The sequence below is a fragment of the Alternaria alternata genome (genome assembly GCF_001642055.1).
Source record: "Alternaria alternata strain SRC1lrK2f unplaced genomic scaffold CC77scaffold_24, whole genome shotgun sequence".
In the NCBI taxonomy this organism is placed as follows: Eukaryota; Fungi; Ascomycota; class Dothideomycetes; order Pleosporales; family Pleosporaceae; genus Alternaria; species Alternaria alternata.
The window spans coordinates 497,294-519,285 of NW_017306213.1; the positions used below are offsets into that span (position 1 = coordinate 497,294).

Consider the following 21,992-nt stretch of genomic DNA (forward strand, 5'->3'; position numbering starts at 1 on the left):
TGGGCAAGTAACCGACGCTTAGTAATATGCTGTGATATCGCAACGCGTGTCAAGCTGCTGAGACATGCTGCACAAAGCTCAGTAAGTGTTGGAAGAGAACAGAGAATTGGACGTCCGAAGTAGGAGCGAAACCTTTATCAGGCCATGTACTGTATGACGGATGCCTGCAGATCATGGGGAAGCATTGCTTATGTTACTCGGCTACCTCGGTCAGCACATGTATAAGCTTCCCAGCAGAGCTCTTACTGGCTCCACCGTGCCTAGGTAGTTCAGTAAACCACCGCTCCGGTACGTGCGCCTCCAAACATGGTTTCCAGCATACTCGACTATGCAACATGTCGGTGAATGCGAAGGCGTGCTTCTTACAAATCCGGCTTTAACGAATCCATGGGTTGCTAGGTGTCGAACCATCCCAAACGAGGAAGGCGGGGCGCCAAAGATGCCCCGCGGCAGAGGTTCAGTGGTAGCAATGTTCACACATGCACGTCATGTCGGTACTTTCTCGAAGAGTGGGAGAAAAAGTATAAAGATGCCATTGACCACCCACTCTTCGCTGCACATATCCATTGACGCCCCAACCTTCTACACCACCCTCCCAATACCTCACAAATCCAATTTCATACACCTACGACCGCCATAATGGGTGCTGAGGCCGATAGCCAGAACCCGCATTCGCATCATGCGATTGCAAAGGACATTCCCGAGGATAAGAACAGCGAACAAGTCCCAAAGCAGGACGAGCTGAGAAACAAGGCTGCCGCTGGTGTATGTATTCGTTCCCACTTCTTGTTTTCTGTCAGCTAACCCATCTAGATCTCATACTTCACTCCCGCACAGGAGCCCGTCGCCGGAACCGCCCTTGGCATGCTCGATGGCAGCTCCAAGATCCCCAAGCTCTTCCAACCCCTCAAGCTTCGCGGCCTCACGATTCAGAACCGCCTTGCTCTTTCGCCTCTCTGCCAATACTCTGCCGAAGATGGCCACCAAACCAACTGGCACCTCACACATTTGGGCGGCATCATCCAGCGCGGTCCTGGCCTCACATTCGTTGAGGCTACTGCGGTACAAGCCGAGGGAAGGATTACCCCAGAGGACTGCGGTCTCTGGAAAGACTCGCAAATGGAGCCTCTTCGCAGGGTCGTTGAGTTCGCACACTCCCAAGGCCAGAAGATTGGTATCCAGCTCGCACACGCTGGACGAAAGGCCAGCACCGTCGCTCCTTGGTTGAGCAAGGGTGATATCGCTACAAAGGAGATGAACGGCTGGCCAGACAACGTCTATGCTCCCTCAGCTATCGCATTCAACGACCACCACTGCACACCCAAGGAGATGACCAAGCAGGACATCGAGGCCTTCAAGCAAGCATTTGTCGATGCTACCAAGCGCGCCCTCAAGATCGGTTTTGACACCATCGAGATCCACAACGCTCACGGCTACCTACTCCACTCCTTCCTGTCACCAGCATCGAACAAGCGTACTGACGAATACGGTGGATCCTTCGAGAACCGCACCCGTCTCACTCTCGAAGTCGTTGACCTCGCACGTAAGACCATCCCTGACAGCATGCCTCTCGTCCTCCGCATCAGCGCGACAGACTGGCTTGATGAAGCCGGTATCGAGGGCTGGACCGTCGACCAGACCGTCAAGCTTGCCGAGATCCTCGCCGACAGGGGCGTAGACCTTCTCGACGTTTCTTCCGGAGGTCTCCACGAGAAGCAGCACATCCATGCCGGCCCGGGATACCAAGAGCCTTTCGCCAAGGCCGTCAAGGACAAGGTTGGAGACAAGATGGCCGTTGGTACTGTTGGTAGCATCACCGACGGCAAGCAGGCCAACGAGTACCTCGAGAACGACAATCTTGATGTTGCCTTCATTGGCCGCATGTTCCAGAAGAACCCCGGTTTTGTCTGGCAATGCGCCGATGATCTCGGTGTTGAGGGTCGCTGGGCTAACCAGATCCGATGGGGCTTCGGAGGCCGTGGCAAGAAGTAAGTCTTGTCTAAGCATTTTCGTATTGGGGATGTGGCGTACGCTCGAAATGATGGAGCGCTTTTAGTTCTGATGAATGTGTACTTTTAGAGTATAGAAGAAATCTAATAGATGGTTTACCAGGGATCAAGTCGTAGACAAGAAGGCGTTCGCGAATGAAGGTGCTTTTGAGATGAACAAGAGCAAGTAGGATCGATCAGATTTAGATTTGCAAGAATAACTGAACACTCTTACTATCAGTGAGCTTCACGCAAAAGAAGCTAACTTGTCACGTGTCGTTCCCATCACTGCGTCTCTTTCTTCCCAAATACACGTTTCCAAAGCTGATGAGCCTCTAGCGTCTGACTCGGATACCGTAACATACCTCTCTCGTTCTTCTCATTCAATCTTGCCAACTCTTCGACTGAAAACGTCACTTCCCTCCCTTGCACGACCACAGTCTCAGACTCTTTGTAAGGGTAAATATCCGCTTCCGTCCCTGGTATACGACGATCAGCTGTAGCAGTCAAGATACCGACAAGCGCCTTGATCCCTAGCAAACTCTGGATATTGTCGCCAAGGTGAGGGATAAAATCATTCAGTAGTCCAGTGATGGAATGAGAAGTACGCTTTATAGCACTGAACACCCTACCGCCCGGTGCGTAAGCAAGAACGTCACCGTAGATGTCGCCGCTTCCTGTTCGAGCGGTTGGAGCTGATGCTGTTGAGGATGCCACAGCAGATTCTCCGAGTCTGCTACTGAGGCTCTCGACGTGTTGATCAGTGTTTGGCATCAACGGATTCGCAGAATCGTCGTCAGCCTCCTGTACTCCCTGAACCAGCCACCTCAATACCGCATCGCTAAGCACCTCATTCGGATAAATTGTCCGTGAAAGCAGGTCTGTAGCCCAGCCCAACGCATCTTCAATCCAATTTGCAGGGCTCTGGCGTGCAAAGCGGAAAGTCATACGACCGACATCATAATGGGTTCCTGGAAACCATTTCTGCTTCACCACAGCCTTTTCCTCGCCGTCGCCACCCTCTTCACTAGGATAGACCAAACAAGGCTGGAAGATCCACAGTCGATCGTGCAAACAAGGCGCATGGTAGACATGCTGCACGACGCTACTGACAGTCTGGTCGAAAAATTCAAATGGGCTCCAATCAAACCCAATTCCCGCGTTGAGTCTCGGAATACCCAGCGCACCAACGGTATCGATGATACCCATGAAACGAATAGGCCGTTTGACTTGCCAGACTTTATCATCAAGCCCCTTCCATCGCTGGCATTCTTCGCTCTTGGGTGCGTCAATGGGGAGGTTACTCCGGTATGTTCTGAAGACCTCATGACAGAGCCTTTGAACTTCGACATCTGTGTATTCCGGAAGCCGTTTTATGATGCCACAGTTGTTGATCATGCCGGCTACACAGCGGACGGTAAAGGCGCCGCGGCTGAAGCCGAAGAGCCAGATTTCGTGATCCGGAGTGTAGTTTTCCACTATAAAGCGGTAGGCGGCTATGCATTCTTCGCCGATGGTGGAGGCAGTTGCGCCGTCCCAGATGTACTGTAAAAAGGTCTTGTTCAGGCCGACGCCTTCTTGGTAACCGGCGATGATGTCCAGGGGAGAACCTTTAGGCGTTGTATTGTGAGGTATGATGGGATGAACCTTTGCGGCTGTTTTGTCGTCGGTGACATATTTGACTTCACCGACCATATTTGCGAGTTGTCGGATGTTGCTTGGTGGTGCATCTTCGACTTCGGTTTCGCGGCCGACCCACGTTCCGTCGCAGAAGATGGCTAGGCGTTTCGTTGGCCTTGTCGAGGTTGTGGATGGCATGGTGACGACGTGATCAAATTTGAAGAGTCTCGGAAACTCGAAGTCTCTCAGTATGGCAGATGACCTGGCTATAAAACGCGTCGAAGATGTAGATATATGCGATTTTATCTACAAAGTAGAGGTCCTCTTCAGCCGCGCACTTGCTTGTTTCTCGGCGTTCGCAGCCTGAGAACAGTCGGTCAGGAGCTGAACCCAAACAGTCAGCCGTGGTCGCCTTCTTTATCAAGTCCTGGATGTCTGCGCACCGGGGCTGAGCGCGTGCCAACCCTTGAAGCTTACGTTCGTGTCACAAGCACTACCAGCTGGGACGCGCCAACGGAAATTTCCGAAACAACGATACGAACTATGGAGGAACAGCTAATAGAATAAGGATTGTGGCTTTGGGTGTGGCTGATGAGAACCAAAGTATCAAGCAGGTAGATTTCTGGCGAGTGGAAAGGCCGCATGACGTCATGTTCCTGGATCAATGCTGCCCACGCCGAGACTCTAGATATCGTGCGGCTGCTTGGTGCCGACGTTCGCCAAGTGCAGTTGCCTACAACAAACTGTCTGCGCCTTCGTCTCTAGAATGTATGTGTTGTTTGCGAAATTGTAAGCCTTCTGATGTATGTGGTGTTTGAAAGCACCGGATGCTTCGAGCTTCATTGTCGGCAATGCGTCCACTTTTACAGTTGAAATCGAAATAGCTTAATTGTCGTCACGATGCTGTCCGACCGTGTCGGAGCCTGGTCGCATGGTTCTTATCCTACGACCTCGTTAATAGCGTCCCACATCCCCCTCTGCACACGCTGCCTGTCCTCCTCTCTCGCCCTTGTCCCGTCCTCTAGAGTTTCTTCACCTCCATCGCTAGGTTTATTCTCACCGTCCACCCCACCAAATCCAGCGAGGACCTCCTTGACCTTCTCTCCTATCCGCTTTACGCTCTCAATCTCCTCCCTCTTCTTGCGCACCTGTTCCTCCATCTTGGCAATGAGCGTCTGCCTTGCCTGATGCGGCCGGTACTCATTTATCAGCGCATGCATGTTGGCTACCAATGTCATGATATCCTTGAGCTTCTGCTCCTTTTGCTCTGAGGTTGGATTCGCAGCCACGATACCCAGGAGAGAGATGTAGCTCAACAATATGCTCCGTAAGAAGCGGAACAAGTAGTTCTGGCGGTCGAGAGACGCAGAGTTGCTCGTGGTAGGCTGTTGCGCGGAAGGGTCATCGGCGGAGGGTTCGGTGGAGGGGGAGGGGTACAGTTGCTCATACGTCCAGTCGTGAAAGACATCCTGAAACCTGAGTTGGTCGGCTATATAGTCCATGTTCTTCATCAAGTTGTTTGCGCCCTTGGCACTTTCTACTGCGCCGAAGACGTGGAACTCGGCATCGTCTGCAGGTGGCTCGGGTGGTATCAGGTAGCGGAGCTCGGTCGGCAAAGCGAGAATTTGTTCTGCAGAGAGCTTCGTCGCGGCTTTGGAGGTAGAGGGTTGGGCGTCGTCATTTTCTGGTGCGGCTTCCTTCTCAATGTCTTTGAGTCGGGCGAGGTTCTCGGTGGTGAAGTACTTGTAGAATGGCGGGGGATCGGGGAAGAAGTTGAGCTTGATGTCCTCGTCCTCAGGCGTTGGGGGCCGTTGAAGGTCGTCCATGACGGTAATGACAGACTGCGTGCCCAATAAGCCTTGGAGGGGTCGTGCCTGTGGAGTCGAAGCAGAAGAGCTACGCGTCAAATGCGTCGCGCTGCTGGACCCTTGCGCCAAAGCTTACCTACGTAGCGCGAAGCCCGAGCTTGGACCATTTCATCCGCATCACATCACATTGCAGTAAGCAAAGACTACAACGGTCTTCTCACAGTATGCATAGTACGCTACACTTGCACCAGTGCTCCGAACATAGTATGAGTGATCACGAATTACTTATCACCCCGAGTACGAAGCATGCTCCCTCTCCCTAGCTTTCGCCGAACATGCTCCGCCCCGCCCGGTAGATCTTAAGAGTGGTCCCATTACAAATCCACTACAAGGCCTTGCATCATAGCAGAATGTATATCAATCGACTCCTTAGGCCATCAAAGTTCCCGATACCCCTACTGTCAGGAACAAAACCACACACCAGACTTCCACATATTCCCTCCTCACGAAACATGTCTACACAAAAAGCAGTCGTTTGCGCCTCCAAAGGCGTTTCTGAGCTGCGCAATGACGTCCCTCTGCCCAAGCTTCCTGCCGACAACTGGCTTCTTGTCAAGACCAAGGCCGTAGCCTTGAACCCAACTGACTGGAAGAGCATTGAGTGGTCGACAGCGCCAGGCGCTCTTGCTGGGTGTGACTATGCTGGTGTAGTCGAGGAGGTCGGCAAGGCTGTGACCAACTACAAGGTTGGAGACCGAATTGCTGGTTTTGTTCGTGGAGGTACAGACAGCATTGTTCATTCTGGAAGGTGGTAACTGACGTACCTCAGGTGACCCTGCTGATCATTCCAACGGCGCTTTCGCCGAACACATCAAGGCAAAGACTGGAATCAACCTCAAGATTCCCGACAATATGTCCTTCGAGGATGCATCGACTTTGGGTGTAGGAATCACAACCGTAGCTCAAGGTTTGTACCAGGAGCTTGGTCTGCCACTGCCGCCCGCCAAGGTGCAAGAACCAACCACAGTCCTCATCTACGGCGGCTCCACCGCGACAGGAACGCTCGCCATTCAGTACGCGAAGGCGTCAGGCTGCGAGGTTATCACGACATCCTCACCGCACAACTTCGACATGCTCCGCAAGCTCGGCGCCGACCAGGTCTTCAACTACAAGGATGCCGATGTTGGCGCCCAGATCCGCAAAGCTACCAACGACAAGCTGAAGTTGGCTTTCGATTGCATTGCCGAAGGAAACTCGTTTGACATCACCGCTGCTGCCATCAGCTCCAGCGGTGGTCACATGTCTGCTCTTCTGCCAGTCAAGAACTACCCGAGAAGTGACGTCAAGACCAAATTCACCTTTGCCTACACCGCGCTCGGTGAGAAGTTCAATGAAAACGTCGGCGCCAGTCAGGAAGATTACGAGTTTGGTGCCAAGTTCTGGAAGCAGGCTGAGGAGTGGCTCAACAGTGGCAAGATCAAGACTCACCCGGCTGAGGTCAGAAATGGACTGGCCGGTGTTCCACAGGGCTTGCAAGACTTGAAGGATAACAAGGTATCAGGCGTAAAGCTTGTGTACAAGGTTGAGTAGATTGTTCGCGCGACCATAGTGATAGCCGCGAGCACGTAATCTTCCTGCCGCATACAACGGGAAAACTCAATCAATTATAAGAATAATATCCGTGAGCTTGCAGCCTACATGAGCTCCTAGTGAGAAAATCAGTAAAGATAAATAGCATTGTAAGCCTCGCTGTCAGCATTTGGCTTGTTGTTTGCTTTGATGATGTACCTTTGAACAGAGCGACGCTAGGTGTACCACGATGTAAAGAGAGCGAATGAGAGCCCGAGCGCCGGAACGTGGATATGATGAAAACGGGTGCATTGGATGAAGTGCTAACGATAAAGCGATTGGTCGGATGTATAGAAAGGCAGGTGTCACCCCAGCGTACGATTGAACTTTTGATCCAAAGGTGTGTTTGCACTGTGAACCATATATACAGCAGCTAGAGTAGTGGATGTTGAAGGGACGGATGATGGGGTGGTGCGGACGGCGCTAATATGTTAGCGCTGTCCAGGTCCGCGGCCATCTGAGAGGTCAGGAGCTGGAAGCTTTGGAAGTTAAGCACTGTCTCTCCTGTCATTGAACTGAACTAGCTATCTCGGTTCTACATAGTCGGGTTGACTCCTCACGCTATGTTTCTTGCACCAGCATCAACGAGGTTCAGACGAACTGCGTACCCCCACAATCGGCTAGACTGACAGACGGGATGCAGTAGCGCTCGACCAATCTCATCTCTACCTCTTCGCACATGCGCATCTTGCATATGTCGCCGTTGACGATCAACAGGCACGTTTTTCCACACTTACAATGCACCTCCTGCGATTGGCCATAGCTACTGTCAGTATCGTGCTGAATGCGCGATGCGGTAATGTTGGCGGCCTGCTTGTTGCAAAGAGGGTAGAGTCGTGCATGGAGGACGGCATGTCGAAGTATGTATAGAAGTATTTAAGCTTTCCAGTCTCAAGACTTTGGAGGGTCGGAAGAGAACTACTGAAGCTTCTTCAGCCTTCACGATGCTTTCAATTCTTCTGGCAGCGGCGCCTCTAGCCTCGCTCGTGTGTGCATCCTTCGACGACAACCTGAACTACCACTCGCCTTCTCGCCGGCATGAAGGTCTTGGCATAGATGTGCCCAAGGTCGCAAAGAGGAGCCTTGTGAAACGGGCAACTCCTTGGGATCCTGCCCAGCTGAGCTTCACGCACGGCGTCGCTTCTGGAGATCCCTACCCAGACTCGGTCATTCTCTGGACACGCATCGCACCATCACTCGAGAACGATCGGTCGAATGTAACCGTCACGGGTAATGTAGCGTTCTACAACCACGAGACGGAGAAGTACATCAAGGCCTCGCCAAACCCTATTTGCGTGGATTACCGCGTTGGTACGGATAGCAATTTCTCAAGCATCGCGGATCAAGGCCAGGCATACACCACTTCCGACATCGACTTCACTGTCAAGGTTAGCTTTCTGCAATGATCATCTTGAGTGACGAGCTGACCTTGAAAAAGATTGAAGCGAAGAATCTTTCTCCCTTCACGCAGTACTACTACCAGTTCAATGTTTGTGGCAGCTCGAACAAGAGTCCGCTGGGCAGTAAGTGTCCTTGTATGAACTGTATGCGAGAAGCATGCTGACTCTATTCGCCTACATTCAGGAACTAAGACTAGTCCTCACGAGGACGACGATGTTTCCAAGATCGGCCTTGCTATCTTCTCTTGCTCTAACTGGCAGAACGGATACTTCAATGCGTACGGGAACGCGGCCAGGAAGGACCAGGTAGATTACTTTGTAAGTATAATCGATGAAAGCGTTATCGGCTCTGCTGATCTAGATATATAGGTTCATCTTGGTGACTACATCTATGAGTCCACCAAAGGCAAACTCGGTCAGGATCCGCGAGCTACGAACCCGTCAAGAGAGATTGTCACACTATATGGTTCGTGCGAAACCACTCTTTGCATGTGTTTATTACTAATTCGTCTCGTAGACTACCGAACAAGAATCGGCCAGTACCGTACCGACGACGACTTGCTTCTTGCACACCAAAACTTTGCATGGATTCCAACATGGGATGATCATGGTTCGTGGAAATTATTGATGAACTACAATCGACTAACGCATCGACAGAGGTCGCAAACAATGGATATCGCGATGGTTTCAGCAACATGAACAACACCGAGCAGAGCTTCCGAAAGTTCGGAGGCGTTAGTGTCGACTCAAGGAAGATGAATGCGGTCAGAGCATACTTCGAGTGGATGCCGTACGTACCTCGCTGTTCCCACCCTCAATTCCACTAACGACGAACATAGTATTCGCCAGGTTGACATGGACGACAACCTGCGCATCTGGCGTAATTTCAAGATGGGTAAACTTTTTGACCTGATCATGCTCGACACGCGCAACTACGACAGATCCATCACGACTCTTAATTGGAACGACGACTACGTTGCGGATCTCAAAGATGATGCTGGCCGCTCGCTAATGGGTAGCCTCCAAGAAAACTGGTTCTACAACCAGCTTTCCAAATCGCATGAGCGAGGGGCTACTTGGAGAATCATCGGAAACCAAATCATCTTCTCTCGGATGAACAATAGCGCTGTGTACGACGAAGAGCTGAACGCTGATCAGTGGGACGGATACACTGCGAACCGCAACCGTACCCTTCATCATCTTTACAGCAACGAGATTCCGAACACCGCCTTCCTGGCTGGTGATTCTCATGCTAACTGGGTGTCTGATCTTGTTTGGCTTGACGAGACTCCGTACGACCAATCTACAGGTGCTGGCGCTATCGGCGTCGAATTTGCCGGCACGGCCGTCTCCTCCAGTGGTTATGGTGCTGGAAGATCTATTGCAAACTCGAGCGATCGTTCTGCAGCCCTCGTACGCGACAACCGCGAGCTGCAGTGGACCGAGGGTTACTACAGAGGATACTACGAGCTATTCATCTCACCTGAGGAGCTCAACGCACAGTACTATGGTAGGTTACCTTATCGTCCGCTTGTTGCATGAACCATCTTGTATACTGACCTTATACAGGCTCTCCATCTGTGGCATCTCGAAATCCTTTCGACATTAGCCTGGCAAACTTCACGGTCAAAGCCGGTGCTAACCACCTGTAAGTGTTCACGTCCGAACTTCATGTGAGACGTTTACTGATATCGTATACCCACATTCAGGGAAAGGACCAACGGAACTGTCGTCGCTACTGGCGGTCATGTTGAGAGTGGCGCGCTTCAACGTGGAGCCACCACCCCAACAAATTTGACGCTCAACACCCTCACTGGGACGTGGAATGTCACTGGCTTCGAACAGATGTTCGTTACATACGCGTAAGAGGATTGACACAGGGTGGCTGGTGTATAAGAGGACGTATAGGACCAAATAATGGAGGAGTATTTTCGCATGAATAAACAACTCGTCCATGCTACAATGCGCTGTACTTCTTCTGTTGTTATCGTTACAATGAGATTCAGGAGGTTCCGTCTCCTCGCCGATAACATTCATAGTTGCTGCGACGCTGAGTATGGCATAAGGATAGGCTGGCGCCGACGCGGACTGCTAAGCGTTTGCAGCTGCTGAGTGAACTGGGCGTGGGAAGACTACTTTGCCTCGCGAGTAGGTGGCTTCACACTAGCATGTCAGCCCCAGGCGGTCGTTGCGCAGAATACGCCCGATCGCGTTAGACGGCAACGTGGGTTCGCTCCATCGATCAGGCGGCGCAAGTAAGACGGCCCGCTGGGCGAACAGCCTTGCCTACATAACCCACTTTAACAGTGTGAAGACCTCCCTACGCGGGTTCAGCTCGCGCCATAACGCGAGTCGCCTGCATGGACCTTCGATGGACGAGAAGGCTCCCAAGATCGTGTTGACAGACGGCGGTGGCGCATGCCCCGCTCAAAGCGAATCGTCATGACGCATACCTACTTCCACGCTACGAGATAAGAAGGACCGCACTCCCTGCTGAACTCATCATATCAACCAGAAAACCGTCGCAAGTAGTCACATTCAGTTCGAGCAACAAAATGGCATCCACAATGAAGGCCTGGCAGTATAATAGCACAAAAGGCGGAATTGAGAAGAACCTGCAGATCAACGACGCCGCACCTCAGCCTACGCTTCACGATGAACAGATTCTCATTCAAGTTCACGCCATGGCGATCAATCCCGTCGACCATAAGGTGACTGAAGGCCCGATGCCACTGCGACTTGTAGGCTCTGACATCACCCCGGGTGCGGACTTTTGCGGCAAAGTCGCCAAAGTTGGAAAGAAGGTCGACGAGTTCCAGATCGACGAGTTTGTGTTTGGCGCAAAAGTCGGTGCGCTGACGGGAGGAAGTTTGGCGCAATATGTGGCTGTGGAGAGAAATATGTTGGCGACACTACCAGAGGGCGTGAAGGTCGAGGATGCAGCTGGTGTGGGAATCGTGGGGTTGACCGAGTAAGGCCGGGCGAGTTGTGAACGAAGCCGGAGGATCTACTAACATAATTCTCAGATATCAAGCCATCGCGCCAAACGTCAAGAGCGGCGACAAAGTCTTCATCAACGGCGGCTCGGGCGGCACCGGTGTGTATGGCATCCAGATCGCAAAAGCGCTTGGATGTCACGTTACCACGACGTGCTCAACACCCAACGTTGACCTCTGCAAAAGTCTGGGCGCAGACGAAGTCATCGATTACAAAACCTCTGATGTTATTGATACTCTTTCTTCCAAGGGTCAGGTTTTTAGCCTCGTCGTGGATAACATCGGCACGCCACCTAACCTCTACAAAGCCGCATCTTCCTTTCTCACACCAGCCGGGAAGTTCATCCAGATCGGATCAACGTTGAGCATGAATAGCATAAAGACAGTGGGTTCGAATATGCTGCTACCAGGTTTTCTGGGCGGTGGAAAGAATAGCTATCAGATGCTGATGGCGAAGCCGTCGGCGGATGCGCTGAGGCAGCTTGGCGAGTGGATGAAGGAGGATAAGCTGAGGGGCATTGTTGATACAGTATTTGATTGGGAAGATGCGCCGAAAGCCTTTGAGAAGTTGAAGACGGGGAGGGCGAGGGGTAAGATTGTTGTCAAGGTGCCGCAAGACAAAGCTAAAGAGAAGGCTGAGGTCGGAGATGCTTGAAGAGGTACAGATGAGTCTTGACTAGCATATATCTTATCCGTTCAATCGCTTTTGCTTTTGCAGCTCTCCAAGATTGCTCATAGTCGCTGTGTTCTTCTTGACATCTATCACTTTTTCATGGCGTAAATGATTTCATAAAATTCCCATTCATTATGATCCCGTGCCTTTCACGAAGAAAGGCATGACTGCCAAGCTTGGGGTTTGCCTAGATCTTAGTACACGTGAGCGTGCCTAGCTTGCGGCTTTCTCAATTTGCCTTTTGAGCGTAAGTGCACTACATAATGCCATCAACTTCATCTCTCAGATCAAAGATTGAAATTCCTTTCGCTCTTCAACGCATTACACCAATATCTAAACAACGCAATGGGCACGAAAATGGCTCCCAAGAATCAACTCGTAGCCAAAATCCAAACAATGGCACTGTAAGAAAACGTCAATAGTACGTACAAGCTGTGTTCCAGTGTCTGACAATCCAGTAGGCTCAAGCAAGAGATCCAGGATAATTGTGAGATGTAAGTCAAAGCTATAGTCTTCTTGATCAGAAGCTCATTCAGCCATCGAAGGGAAACCACTGTCGATATCGAGATTAAAGAACTTGAATCCAGACGAAGCACACTTCAGCGCAAGAAGCGGAACTTATACACGTAAGTCTGGGCCTCCCCAATACAGCAGTTTGTTCACTAATACGACATCTCCCTTCAGCGCCTTCGAAAAGGCATACAATGACTACTCGCGCATGTGGAACAGTAAGTTCGCTACGAAGATCTTCGAGATTCTGGCTCGCGAGCTGCGAGACATGGTTTACTGTCATCTTATCGGCGGTGCTCCAACGGCCCACATTCTACCACGTTACAAAAGCTTGCCGGCGAATAGTCGTGGAGAGTGTTTCTTCCATGTGGAACTCGGTGGCCGTCGTGGCCAGGCCCGCGGGCTTGACAATGAGCTTCAACACTACTTCATCGGAGATTACATGGGAAATGAGTTTGCTATGGAGATCGCACAAGTCTTTAACCGATGTGCCTGTTACAACGTTCGTCATATCGATGATGTTGTTCCTCTACTTTACAGCGGCCCTTTGATAATTCATCCATCCTGTCGACCTCTCGACCACCTCCGAACGCTCTCGGTGTGTGTCTCTATGGAACCTTACTTTAGCTCCAACAACTATCATCAAGCGGTTATCCTGCAGAGAAAGGCTGAGAGCAAAGCAACAAAGGATGACTATGAGAAACAAGTCAGTTGGCTTAGTGATCTCGCGGCCACGGAGCATGCATCACGACTCGCGATTACCCTCTCCGTCGAGGTACGAACTTCATTTGCCATGGAGAGATACAAGGCTGTTCTGTTCCCACATATCCAAGAACTTGTGAAAAAGAAATGCAAGGTTTTTGTGTCCTGGTGGAACATGGACAGATCTTCATGGCGGTATGAAGAGATCACTTATGATCGTACCAAGTTACTCTCGACAAATCAATAGACAGCAACATCGCCAAAGCTTTCGTAAGGAATGTCTCTAGGGCGCAAGCAGATGAAAAGAAGGTTGGGATTGAGGAAGGCAGCGACAATGGAGATGAAGACGAGAGGGTCAAGGTATATTCGTTTTCTGCAATGTTGTCGGATGAGGAGGCTTGGGTCATGCAGGATCCAAGAAGATGATACATAACAACCACACTCTGCTCTTCTTCTACCTAGCAGGCCGTCAGACATGTGCTAATAGCTATTTTGCGACGGTGTTTGGGGAGGACGTGGGGATGAAACGCGTAGTGCAGGAGCCCCCGATGACGTCTTGGCGTTGTCTGCGCACCTCAACTTTGTCGCGTCTTTCCCCAAACTCCTCAGTCTTTCGAATCTAATCCAATGCTATCGCAATGTCGTCCATATCGCGACGTATGGTTCTCGTCGCGTCGTCTGTATCACTCCTCCTCTTCATCGCAATCTCGCTAGCGACCGCCATCGAAGTACGCGGACCAACGCCACAAATCATACAGATCAATTTCGCGCAAGCTGCAAGAGTTGGAGATGGGGATGACGTTGTTGCGGCAAAAGCGCTGTTGAACGGCACAGACTTCGATCGCGGTGATGTGTACAATGGCAGTACCATCGTATCCGGAGCGACGCTAGTACCCACAACAATGACCGAAACCCAGGAAGGATTGATTGGCTTCACCCCGGAACCGCAGACGAGTGCCAGTTGGAGCGCTGAAGGCGTCTTGGGACCAATAGCTACGCCTACACCATCTGCCGCGCCGGTGCCTCGACCACCGACCACTCCTCAAATACCGATCCTTGCCCTCACATACGCGGGTGCAGGTGGGCCTAAGCACTGTCGCGGCGAACTCCTACAGAAGACATATTTTCCGCCACCCCTCGAGAAATGGAAGAACGGTACTTGCATCACTCTTCCAAGCGAAGCGCGATGCGGCGTGTTCTATTCGAACAAGGGCGACAACTGTGAAGCGCAACTGTTCAACATGCCAGATTGTTACAACACAACGCGATCATACGTGAACACAGTCGTTTTCATGCCCGAGGAGAGAGCCGTCGGCGCGCTTTGGAGCAGCATGTGGGTGCGATGCGGTGTTGACGTGCCGGAAGCCAAGATGCTTGATCCAAGTATTCTCGGAGGAGCGCTGAAGAAGAAACCTGGTGGTGGCTGAAAAAGTCATTGTCAATTTTGGAGCGAGATCCAGATCGTACGACTCCACTTCGTGTTGAACCCACGCCAATAACTATGTGTTGCTGTTACACCCAACAACCTGATCGATCCCTGTGCCTTCATCCTCGTCGGCCTCGTCGGAATCGCTACAACCCTCAATTCTCAGAGCCCCGTCAGGTCTCTGGAGAAATTCCTTCTTGGATCCGCCCAGCGATATACGTACACGCACAGCGTCCGACAGTTCGCAAAGATAAGGGAACAGATCCCAACCTGTCTCACACCATCCCTGGCTCTTTCGCCTAGAAGATGTGCTGAAATATCGGTTCCATGTTACGTCTTGGATCTCCAAGATACTGATCCGGAAGGTATGCCAAAACCCGATCGGATGGGGCGGATTGGGGTCATGGTGACGATGTTCCAGTCTTATGGCCGTCTCGCGTAAGACTAGGTGGGATGGTGGGCGATGCCGAGTAGTGAATGGGGAAATGAGGGAATAAAGTTGACTCAAAGAGATGCCTCCACGACCAGTGAGTATGAGTTGTTGAGGTTGCGTACTGGCCAGGATATCTAATCCCACCATTTCTTCATTGTCAATCTCGGACCGTGTCAAGATAATCGTCAAGGTTTCGAGGCCGGGAAGTGATATGTGACCATTCGCGTTGACGCCGAATGTCTGGAGACATTCCAAATCGACTGTAAGGTGCTGGAGACCATAGTGGGGGTTTTCAAAGAGAGGCAAAATAGTTACACGGCTGCATTTTGTATCAGACATTGCTCCTTCCAACTCAACGTTGTGGCCATAGTTGCATCTTAACGTGAAAGAAGTAACGGCAGCTGCGTGAACAGTCATCCTTAATGCGTTCTGAATGCGCTACACTTACTCATCAGTGTCCTTCCAGACCACCTATTGTAATAGTTGAACATACTGTCAAGATCGCCATTGAGGTATGGAAGTTATTCTCCACATCGTTGTCAAGTACGATGCCACCTTCCTCGACGTCTTTTTTCTCGAACATGTACGTATTCATTGGAACACATCTGATACTGGCCAAGTGAGGTAAAACATTCAGTATCGTCCTGAGAGTATCCGTCAAGTCCTGTCCTATCCAGGCCGCTTGTTTCTCTTCCTCTTCCAAATTGAGTATATGCGCTCCGCCAATAGTGAGTTGTCTAATATTCTTTGACACATCGGGAACTTGTAACAGCCGGAGCAAAGGGCGGAAACCCTCTTCTGTGCAACGATATGGCATGTCTTGGACGATCCCTATGAAGATGTTCATGAAGGCGTTATAAAGAGATCGACATGATGAACGAGTGTGGTAAATTGCCTGCCGCCCTTCCGGCGTCGATTGTGGTATGGCTAGTCGCTCATAAGTCGGATGATCGAGGAGCTTCATTCCGATCAACTCAATCAGCTCGACCGGAAGGTCAGTTAGGGTTCGGCGTTTGGGCCGTAGCATCTTAGTACGAAGAAGCTTCTTCAACGCGCGGAGAGGATTTTTTGTCATTGTAGTGAGGCTACATAGGTAGTTCAGTACCAATCAGGGTGTAGACACTGCCTCTATCCGATGATAGCTTACCAATACTTTGTTGGCGTCGCTTTGACACCCAGGCACCCGAGATGACGTGATCTTGACTCTCTTTGAACCTTTGCGGCTTTGAGGTAGATACGGTATGTCATTGAAGCAATGACGAGAGTGGTGGGGTGATAAGGCCACCTGGTGCATCTAGGGAGGCCTAGGACTATGTACGTTTAGCGACTGCGCTAGCATGCAACCGAGCTCGCCCTTCCTCTGCATGAGGATAGCAGACGAACGAGATTTCTATTGGAAAAAGGACCCTGGTTCTCTAACCAAGTCTCAGCCATTGATATCTCAAAAGCTGATGGTGGCCGTTTGACTGAACGAGTTTTTCAAAGTCGTCGAAACTCACAGACTTAGGAATATACAGATACATCATGCTAGACATGTATGTCACAGCCTCGATGTGTGCTGTCGCTTCCAACTGCAGAACAGACTTATAATCTGAGCCTGATACAGATATGGGAGGTCATTGCTTACATTGGAAGCATCGCAAAATCAATACCATGATAAGCGGCAGGAGATGGAACTGAGAGATGTAAGTTAAGTTCACTTTCACCTTCACCTTCACTGCTACAATCGTAAGTCTCTTCTTGGACTCCGCTCTAGTTGGTCTAGGTCTAGTCTCACAACTATTTTGTCATTTTTCTGCTCCTGTCCATCTCTATCAAGCAGCTGGGAATCATGTCCGTATTCACGCCAGGAAAGCTGGAATCACTGCGTAACGTCCTTTCCAAAAGCCCAGACCGAGATGTCCTTCACAAATACCTCCAAAGGTCCAATACCGGCCTCCTTCGGGACGCCGTTCTGGTTACCCTCCACCGAAAATGGTCCGCAACCCCACCGCACCGCCTCACTGAGCTTGGAATCACCACCTACGATAGAGCCAACACCAACCAGGGGCAACCCATAGCTGGCCCACATGCCGAAGATCTACTCCGCCAAGTATGGTCTCTTCACCTTGTCATCCGCTCCACTGCGCACCTCGACTCTACACCCACTGGTCTAGACCCTTTCCACTTCGGTACGACAGTTTATGTGTCCCACGAAGAAGCTCTCAACCTCCTCCAACAGATCTGGCATCAGCCCATGAATGAGAAGAAAGCAGCATCCGGCTTCCGACCGATCGTGTACATGTCCTTCGGCGCCAATGACAGTATAAGCAAGATGCGAAAGACAGCTTTTGACTTCGATCCTTCTAGTATAGTTACTACGATAGCAACTCTAGACGCGCAAGTTATACCTCAGCAAGCAAAGATAACGCGCCACGCAGATGCATCGTTCACGTACCTCCTCCAGCAGTTCAAGATTCCTGTCCACCACCCTCAGAATAGTGGCAATGCTGCCATGTACGCTACCATTATCGCCACCCTTTCAGCCATTCGTTTCGAAATATACTCATGCCCGGTAAACAAGGTCGCGAAGCCAGGACAGACAGGGTAGTCGAGTTGCAAGTCGGCAGAGTCTGTGGTGCAGGGTTTGATGAATTGGCCGACGCCAGCGCCGCCGATTGGGGTGAGAGTATATTGTTGGAGATGTGGAATTGAGTCGCATGACTTTGTCGATTGTCTGGATGTGGATCTGAGATGTAGTAAGTGTGAAGGTGTGACGCAGCCATGGAGGAGGGATAATGCTGGAACACATGTTGAGGGATCCTGCACGTTTCGGTGAAGGTATATGGAGAAGATAGGATGAGAGATGAGAGCATAGTTCCGACAAGAGCACACTTATAGCTCTGTTCAGCTTCTCTGTAGTCATTGAGTCGCACAACGGGGATAGTACTGGACTTCAGAGCGGATAGTGGCCTGGCTTGACTGCCGATGTCGTGATTGCATTCACAATTACCTCGGCGCTATTAAGTCAGTGTCTTTGACCAATCTTCATATTCTATGTTCACCCGATTCGTCTCTTCTGCTGATTTTCTAGTGGATTTACCGCCCCAACACATCATATTCCAGCGATGGTAAGACGCTCATGCAAATGAATGCGTAGAATAGTTCGTGCGGCCACATCGAGGTAACTTGAACATGTTAGTGGTACAGCAGATCGCGGCGTGCCAGCATGCTAGGCTATGATCTACAACTTCATCCCTTTGCTTGTTTGATCAAAGTCAGTTGAATAGACGCGTCTGCTCGACCTTTCGTTACGCGCCACATCGCGCTTGAGTGGACGCGTTCTGCAGTTGCAGGGTTGAGGTGATCGAGAGGCTCATCAGCGCGAAGCTTCCCCGAGATTGTCGCCCAGGATAACACGGCAAGCCTTGCACCTGCCTGTGCTTGCTAGTCGTTTCTTCGGATGCCATTTATCGATGCGACGGCATGGAGCGAATATTGTATGTATGAGAAACTTGTGCTAATGGGGAGGGGAAGATCAGAGAGGAACCGGCGGGCGGGTTCGCCCGCAAACAGCGCCGCAGCCAAGACGGCGCCGGTGAGAGAGAGTGGTCGCGACCAGAATCTCCTCTTTCTCGATCGGCTCTATCCATAACATACCTCCCTCTTCAAAGGGCATAAGATGTGTCAGTTTCTGCAGTGCCTCTGTGTTAACTGAATCGTGGGGCGACAAGATGCAGACAAACTTGCGTTCCTCGCGTTCTTCGTGCTTGTTGCGACATCGATCGGGTTCAACATGTTTAGCCAGGAATGCAATCCATGGAAAGAAATCTATGCCACTTGCACATTTCGGCAGCTCGGTCTGCGTCCTGCAGCCCTTGTTACCCATGCAGGTAACAATCTAGTAACGCGCGATTGGACAGCTCATATAATCTTACACGCGCTATGAACGGTTTAGTAGACACAGGAAAGCACGCCCGGTCGACCAACATCTGCATTCCAACCGCAGCAGCAACAGTCGGTTAACTCGCCATGGCGTTTCTAGCCCTGCAAGTGCTGACTCCACTGCTCGCGTGAAAGCTCCGCGGGTTTGATCGCTTCTACAAAAGGATTGTCTTCTGCAGTTGAGGCCTGCCTCTTCGCGTTTGGACCGCATGATTTCCACTCCAAATCCTGCGCGCTGACGGTTGTCGACTTCCGTTGCCATGAGATTTATCCAAAAGTTATCCCTTGGCGCTCTTGCCGTAGCTGCGAGAGCATCAACTCAGGATGTCTTCGAGCCAGCCGACTTCAATGTGACGGAGGCCCTTATGAACAACGGTGTCAATGTATCCGCCATACCCGAGCTAGCTGGCCTTGTGGTGAGATCTTCATCCAAGGGCTGTTCGATAGCCGTAAGGTCACACTCCTTGTTTTGTACACGGCTGGCTGAATATCAGAAAGTGCAACTCTCTCAAGCTCGTCTTTGGAGCTACTGAGACGTCTGAAACTGCTCCGACAACGTACTGGTCGATACAGCAACTCGAGGTGGAGCCCTACTGCACGTTCTCGCCAACCGCCGCTCTTGAAGTCTCGAGCCTAGTCCTAATCGCACGTCTTACACAATGCCCTTTTGCCATCAAGAGCGGAGGTCATGCAGCCTTTCCTGGTGCTTCTAGCATCGAGGGTGACATCACTGTCGATATGGTTAATATGAACCAGAAAAAGCTCTCTGCAGATAAGACATCTGTTGCTGTAGGCCCTGGCAACCGGTGGAAGGAGGTTTATGATTACCTGACACCGTACAATCTTGCCATTGTTGGCGGACGAGTAAGTTGGATATTGACCTACGTATGTTTCGTGTTCACAACTGATGCTGGATAGGCGGCATATGTCGGAGTAGGCGGTCTTACACTTGGCGGAGGTATCAGCCACCATACCAACGAGTATGGCCTGGCGTGTGATAACATTGCCTCGTTCGAACTTGTTACCGCGTCAGGTATCATCCTCAAAGTGAGCCAAGAGACCTTTCCAGACCTTTACTGGGCTCTTCGCGGCGGAGGCAACAACTTCGGCATCATTACGACCTTCAACTACGAGACCCTGCCTCAAGGCCTTATGTTTGCGAGCAAACGCCAGTACAATGCGACCTACGCACCCGCCCTATTCGACGCATTTGGGAATGCGGTGGAGGCTGCTGAGACCGACACCAAACTTGCGCATTTCGTTGCCGTCGCATACTCTCGTGGTGTTAAGATCGCATCCACTGAGTATGAGTACTTTGACCCGATCGACCCAGTGAACCCACCCGCTATACTGAAGGAGTATCTCTCGCTTCCTCCACTCACAGACAGCACACGCAACTGCAGCCTCGCTGATACGACATCCGGGCTGAGCCAAAGCATGCCAGACGGCTTCCGGACGACTATGTGGTCTCAGTCTTTCAAGCTGAACACAGATTTGATGAAGCGCATGACTGACCATCTCTTCGAGATTGCGCCGAATATTCCTGTTGGTGCGCCCAGCGTCTCGTTCCAAGCGTTCAGCAAGCCCGCCCTCAAGGCTATGCAGAAGAAGGGCGGCAATGCTCTTGGCCTCCATCCCGAAAATGGTCCTCTATTTCATGCTCTCTTTTACCTCTCATGGACTGACGAGAAGGACGACAAGGTCGTCTTGAAAGCGGCACAAGATTTCCTAAGTGCATCGGTTGCTATGGCAAAAGAACTTGGTGCATACAATGACTATATGTACATGCCGTATAGTAGCCCTTACCAGCCAGTCATCTCAGGGTATGGCTTGGAAAATAAAGCCAAGCTGAACAAGGTGTCGAGAAAATACGACCCTGCGGGTATATTCCAAAAGCTGCAGCCGGGATACTTCAAACTCGACGGGACAGCGCCTTATGGCCAGGTCGTATAAAAGCTTGGTAGTATATCTCTAATGCATACCAAGTAACCAGATATTCATGTGTTCAAAGCTCGCGAAATCGTGGGCGCAGATTTCTTATCCTGATGTGTACAACGTAAATCGATGCCACCTTGTCATACGCAAACTTGACAAGGTTCTTCAGGCGCGCCCGCAACCTCAGGCTTCAAAATGGTTCAACCTTCCTGTTCAGCCCACCCCACCTTGCTCATCCAAACATATCCGATCACAACAAACTGCTAATATCGCTTCTGAACCGGATCGCCTTGCGATAATGAGTGCCATGATGATGCGCGTACCAGAGCCGCTCGAGCGTGTGCAAGCGATGGTCTGCGAGTTCTGCTGGATCAACGTCTTTGATACGGAGACTTTTGAGAGACTGGGTCGCCGTGAAAAGGTGAAATTGGAATATGATGTCAGTATCTTGTCGCAGTACCTTTTCTCTGCGTCTATAAAACGTCAGGTACACTGTCCAGACGTACGCTAACGCAAGGGCTGATTTAGATCGTTAAGGAGGACCTACAAGCGAAGACAGACAGCGAATGCCGATGGTGCTCATACTTACGAGCTTATGTTGTACGTTCATGCTCACCACCTATCAAGAAATATACGGTTACGTTGAGTGCAGATGTGGGGGATGCTTTTACTCCATCCGGCAGCAATGTCTACAGTATGACGTACAAATCAGATTCCGAGGATAGTCAGTATGGAAATTTCGTTAATTTGTTTGCTGAAGACGACAACTTCGCAGCGCATTTGGTCACTGCCCGAGAAGTGCAGAAGGACTTGACTCCCTCGAACACATCTACCCAGATTTCGAGGTGGATCAAGGAATGTGCTCTTCATAAGTGCTGCCCGGAGCAACTTGACTCACCTCTCCCAACACGTGTCATTGAAGTGGCAACATCGAAGATACTTTGTACG

The 21,992-nt window shown here is 51.0% G+C and overlaps 10 protein-coding genes across 10 annotated transcripts; 6 read left to right on the top strand and 4 right to left on the bottom strand.

Moving 5' to 3' along the window:
• The first annotated feature begins 633 nt into the window (after positions 1-633).
• CC77DRAFT_1024752 (NADPH dehydrogenase) lies at positions 634-2,487 on the top strand. The gene has a single exon (XM_018525930.1). The coding sequence runs from the start codon at positions 865-867 to the stop codon at positions 1,990-1,992; it is 1,128 nt and encodes a 375-aa protein (XP_018381246.1). The 5' UTR covers positions 634-864; the 3' UTR covers positions 1,993-2,487.
• CC77DRAFT_439158 (hypothetical protein) lies at positions 1,976-3,943 on the bottom strand. The gene has a single exon (XM_018531690.1). The coding sequence runs from the start codon at positions 3,804-3,806 to the stop codon at positions 2,274-2,276; it is 1,533 nt and encodes a 510-aa protein (XP_018381247.1). The 5' UTR covers positions 3,807-3,943; the 3' UTR covers positions 1,976-2,273.
• Positions 3,944-4,546: 603 nt separating this feature from the next.
• On the bottom strand, positions 4,547-5,434 carry CC77DRAFT_1012964 (mediator of RNA polymerase II transcription subunit 7; the record flags this gene model as incomplete). The annotated part of the gene is made up of 1 exon (XM_018523804.1): positions 4,547-5,434. The coding sequence occupies one exon, from the start codon at positions 5,432-5,434 to the stop codon at positions 4,547-4,549; it is 888 nt and encodes a 295-aa protein (XP_018381248.1).
• Positions 5,435-5,928: 494 nt separating this feature from the next.
• CC77DRAFT_945763 (zinc-binding oxidoreductase ToxD) lies at positions 5,929-7,006 on the top strand (the record flags this gene model as incomplete). Its single annotated transcript, XM_018535040.1, has 2 exons — positions 5,929-6,196; positions 6,246-7,006. 2 exons carry the CDS (start codon positions 5,929-5,931, stop codon positions 7,004-7,006), a joined length of 1,029 nt encoding a protein of 342 aa, XP_018381249.1.
• Positions 7,007-7,559: 553 nt separating this feature from the next.
• On the top strand, positions 7,560-12,165 carry CC77DRAFT_1043935 (hypothetical protein). Its single transcript, XM_018527334.1, has 12 exons — positions 7,560-8,433; positions 8,484-8,568; positions 8,630-8,763; positions 8,815-8,911; positions 8,963-9,055; positions 9,103-9,235; positions 9,285-9,955; positions 10,015-10,093; positions 10,155-10,307; positions 10,925-10,986; positions 11,044-11,416; positions 11,472-12,165. The coding sequence occupies exons 1-12, from the start codon at positions 7,990-7,992 to the stop codon at positions 12,094-12,096; spliced, it is 2,949 nt and encodes a 982-aa protein (XP_018381250.1). The 5' UTR covers positions 7,560-7,989; the 3' UTR covers positions 12,097-12,165.
• Positions 12,166-13,431: 1,266 nt separating this feature from the next.
• CC77DRAFT_1024756 (hypothetical protein) lies at positions 13,432-13,829 on the bottom strand. The gene has a single exon (XM_018525931.1). The coding sequence runs from the start codon at positions 13,801-13,803 to the stop codon at positions 13,567-13,569; it is 237 nt and encodes a 78-aa protein (XP_018381251.1). The 5' UTR covers positions 13,804-13,829; the 3' UTR covers positions 13,432-13,566.
• Positions 13,830-13,964: 135 nt separating this feature from the next.
• On the top strand, positions 13,965-14,735 carry CC77DRAFT_917898 (hypothetical protein; the record flags this gene model as incomplete). Its single annotated transcript, XM_018533687.1, has 1 exon — positions 13,965-14,735. A coding segment is annotated over one exon (771 nt), but the record flags the coding sequence as incomplete, so codon positions are not given.
• Positions 14,736-14,789: 54 nt separating this feature from the next.
• On the bottom strand, positions 14,790-15,505 carry CC77DRAFT_440226 (hypothetical protein). Its single transcript, XM_018531695.1, has one exon. The coding sequence runs from the start codon at positions 15,330-15,332 to the stop codon at positions 14,826-14,828; it is 507 nt and encodes a 168-aa protein (XP_018381253.1). The 5' UTR covers positions 15,333-15,505; the 3' UTR covers positions 14,790-14,825.
• A 1,511-nt stretch (positions 15,506-17,016) lies between these two features.
• On the top strand, positions 17,017-18,003 carry CC77DRAFT_1034787 (hypothetical protein; the record flags this gene model as incomplete). The annotated part of the gene is made up of 2 exons (XM_018526893.1): positions 17,017-17,739; positions 17,776-18,003. 2 exons carry the CDS (start codon positions 17,017-17,019, stop codon positions 18,001-18,003), a joined length of 951 nt encoding a protein of 316 aa, XP_018381254.1.
• A 1,366-nt stretch (positions 18,004-19,369) lies between these two features.
• CC77DRAFT_998883 (FAD-binding domain-containing protein) lies at positions 19,370-21,062 on the top strand (the record flags this gene model as incomplete). The annotated part of the gene is made up of 3 exons (XM_018536548.1): positions 19,370-19,558; positions 19,608-19,973; positions 20,028-21,062. 3 exons carry the CDS (start codon positions 19,370-19,372, stop codon positions 21,060-21,062), a joined length of 1,590 nt encoding a protein of 529 aa, XP_018381255.1.
• Between the last annotated feature and the right edge of the window lie 930 nt (positions 21,063-21,992).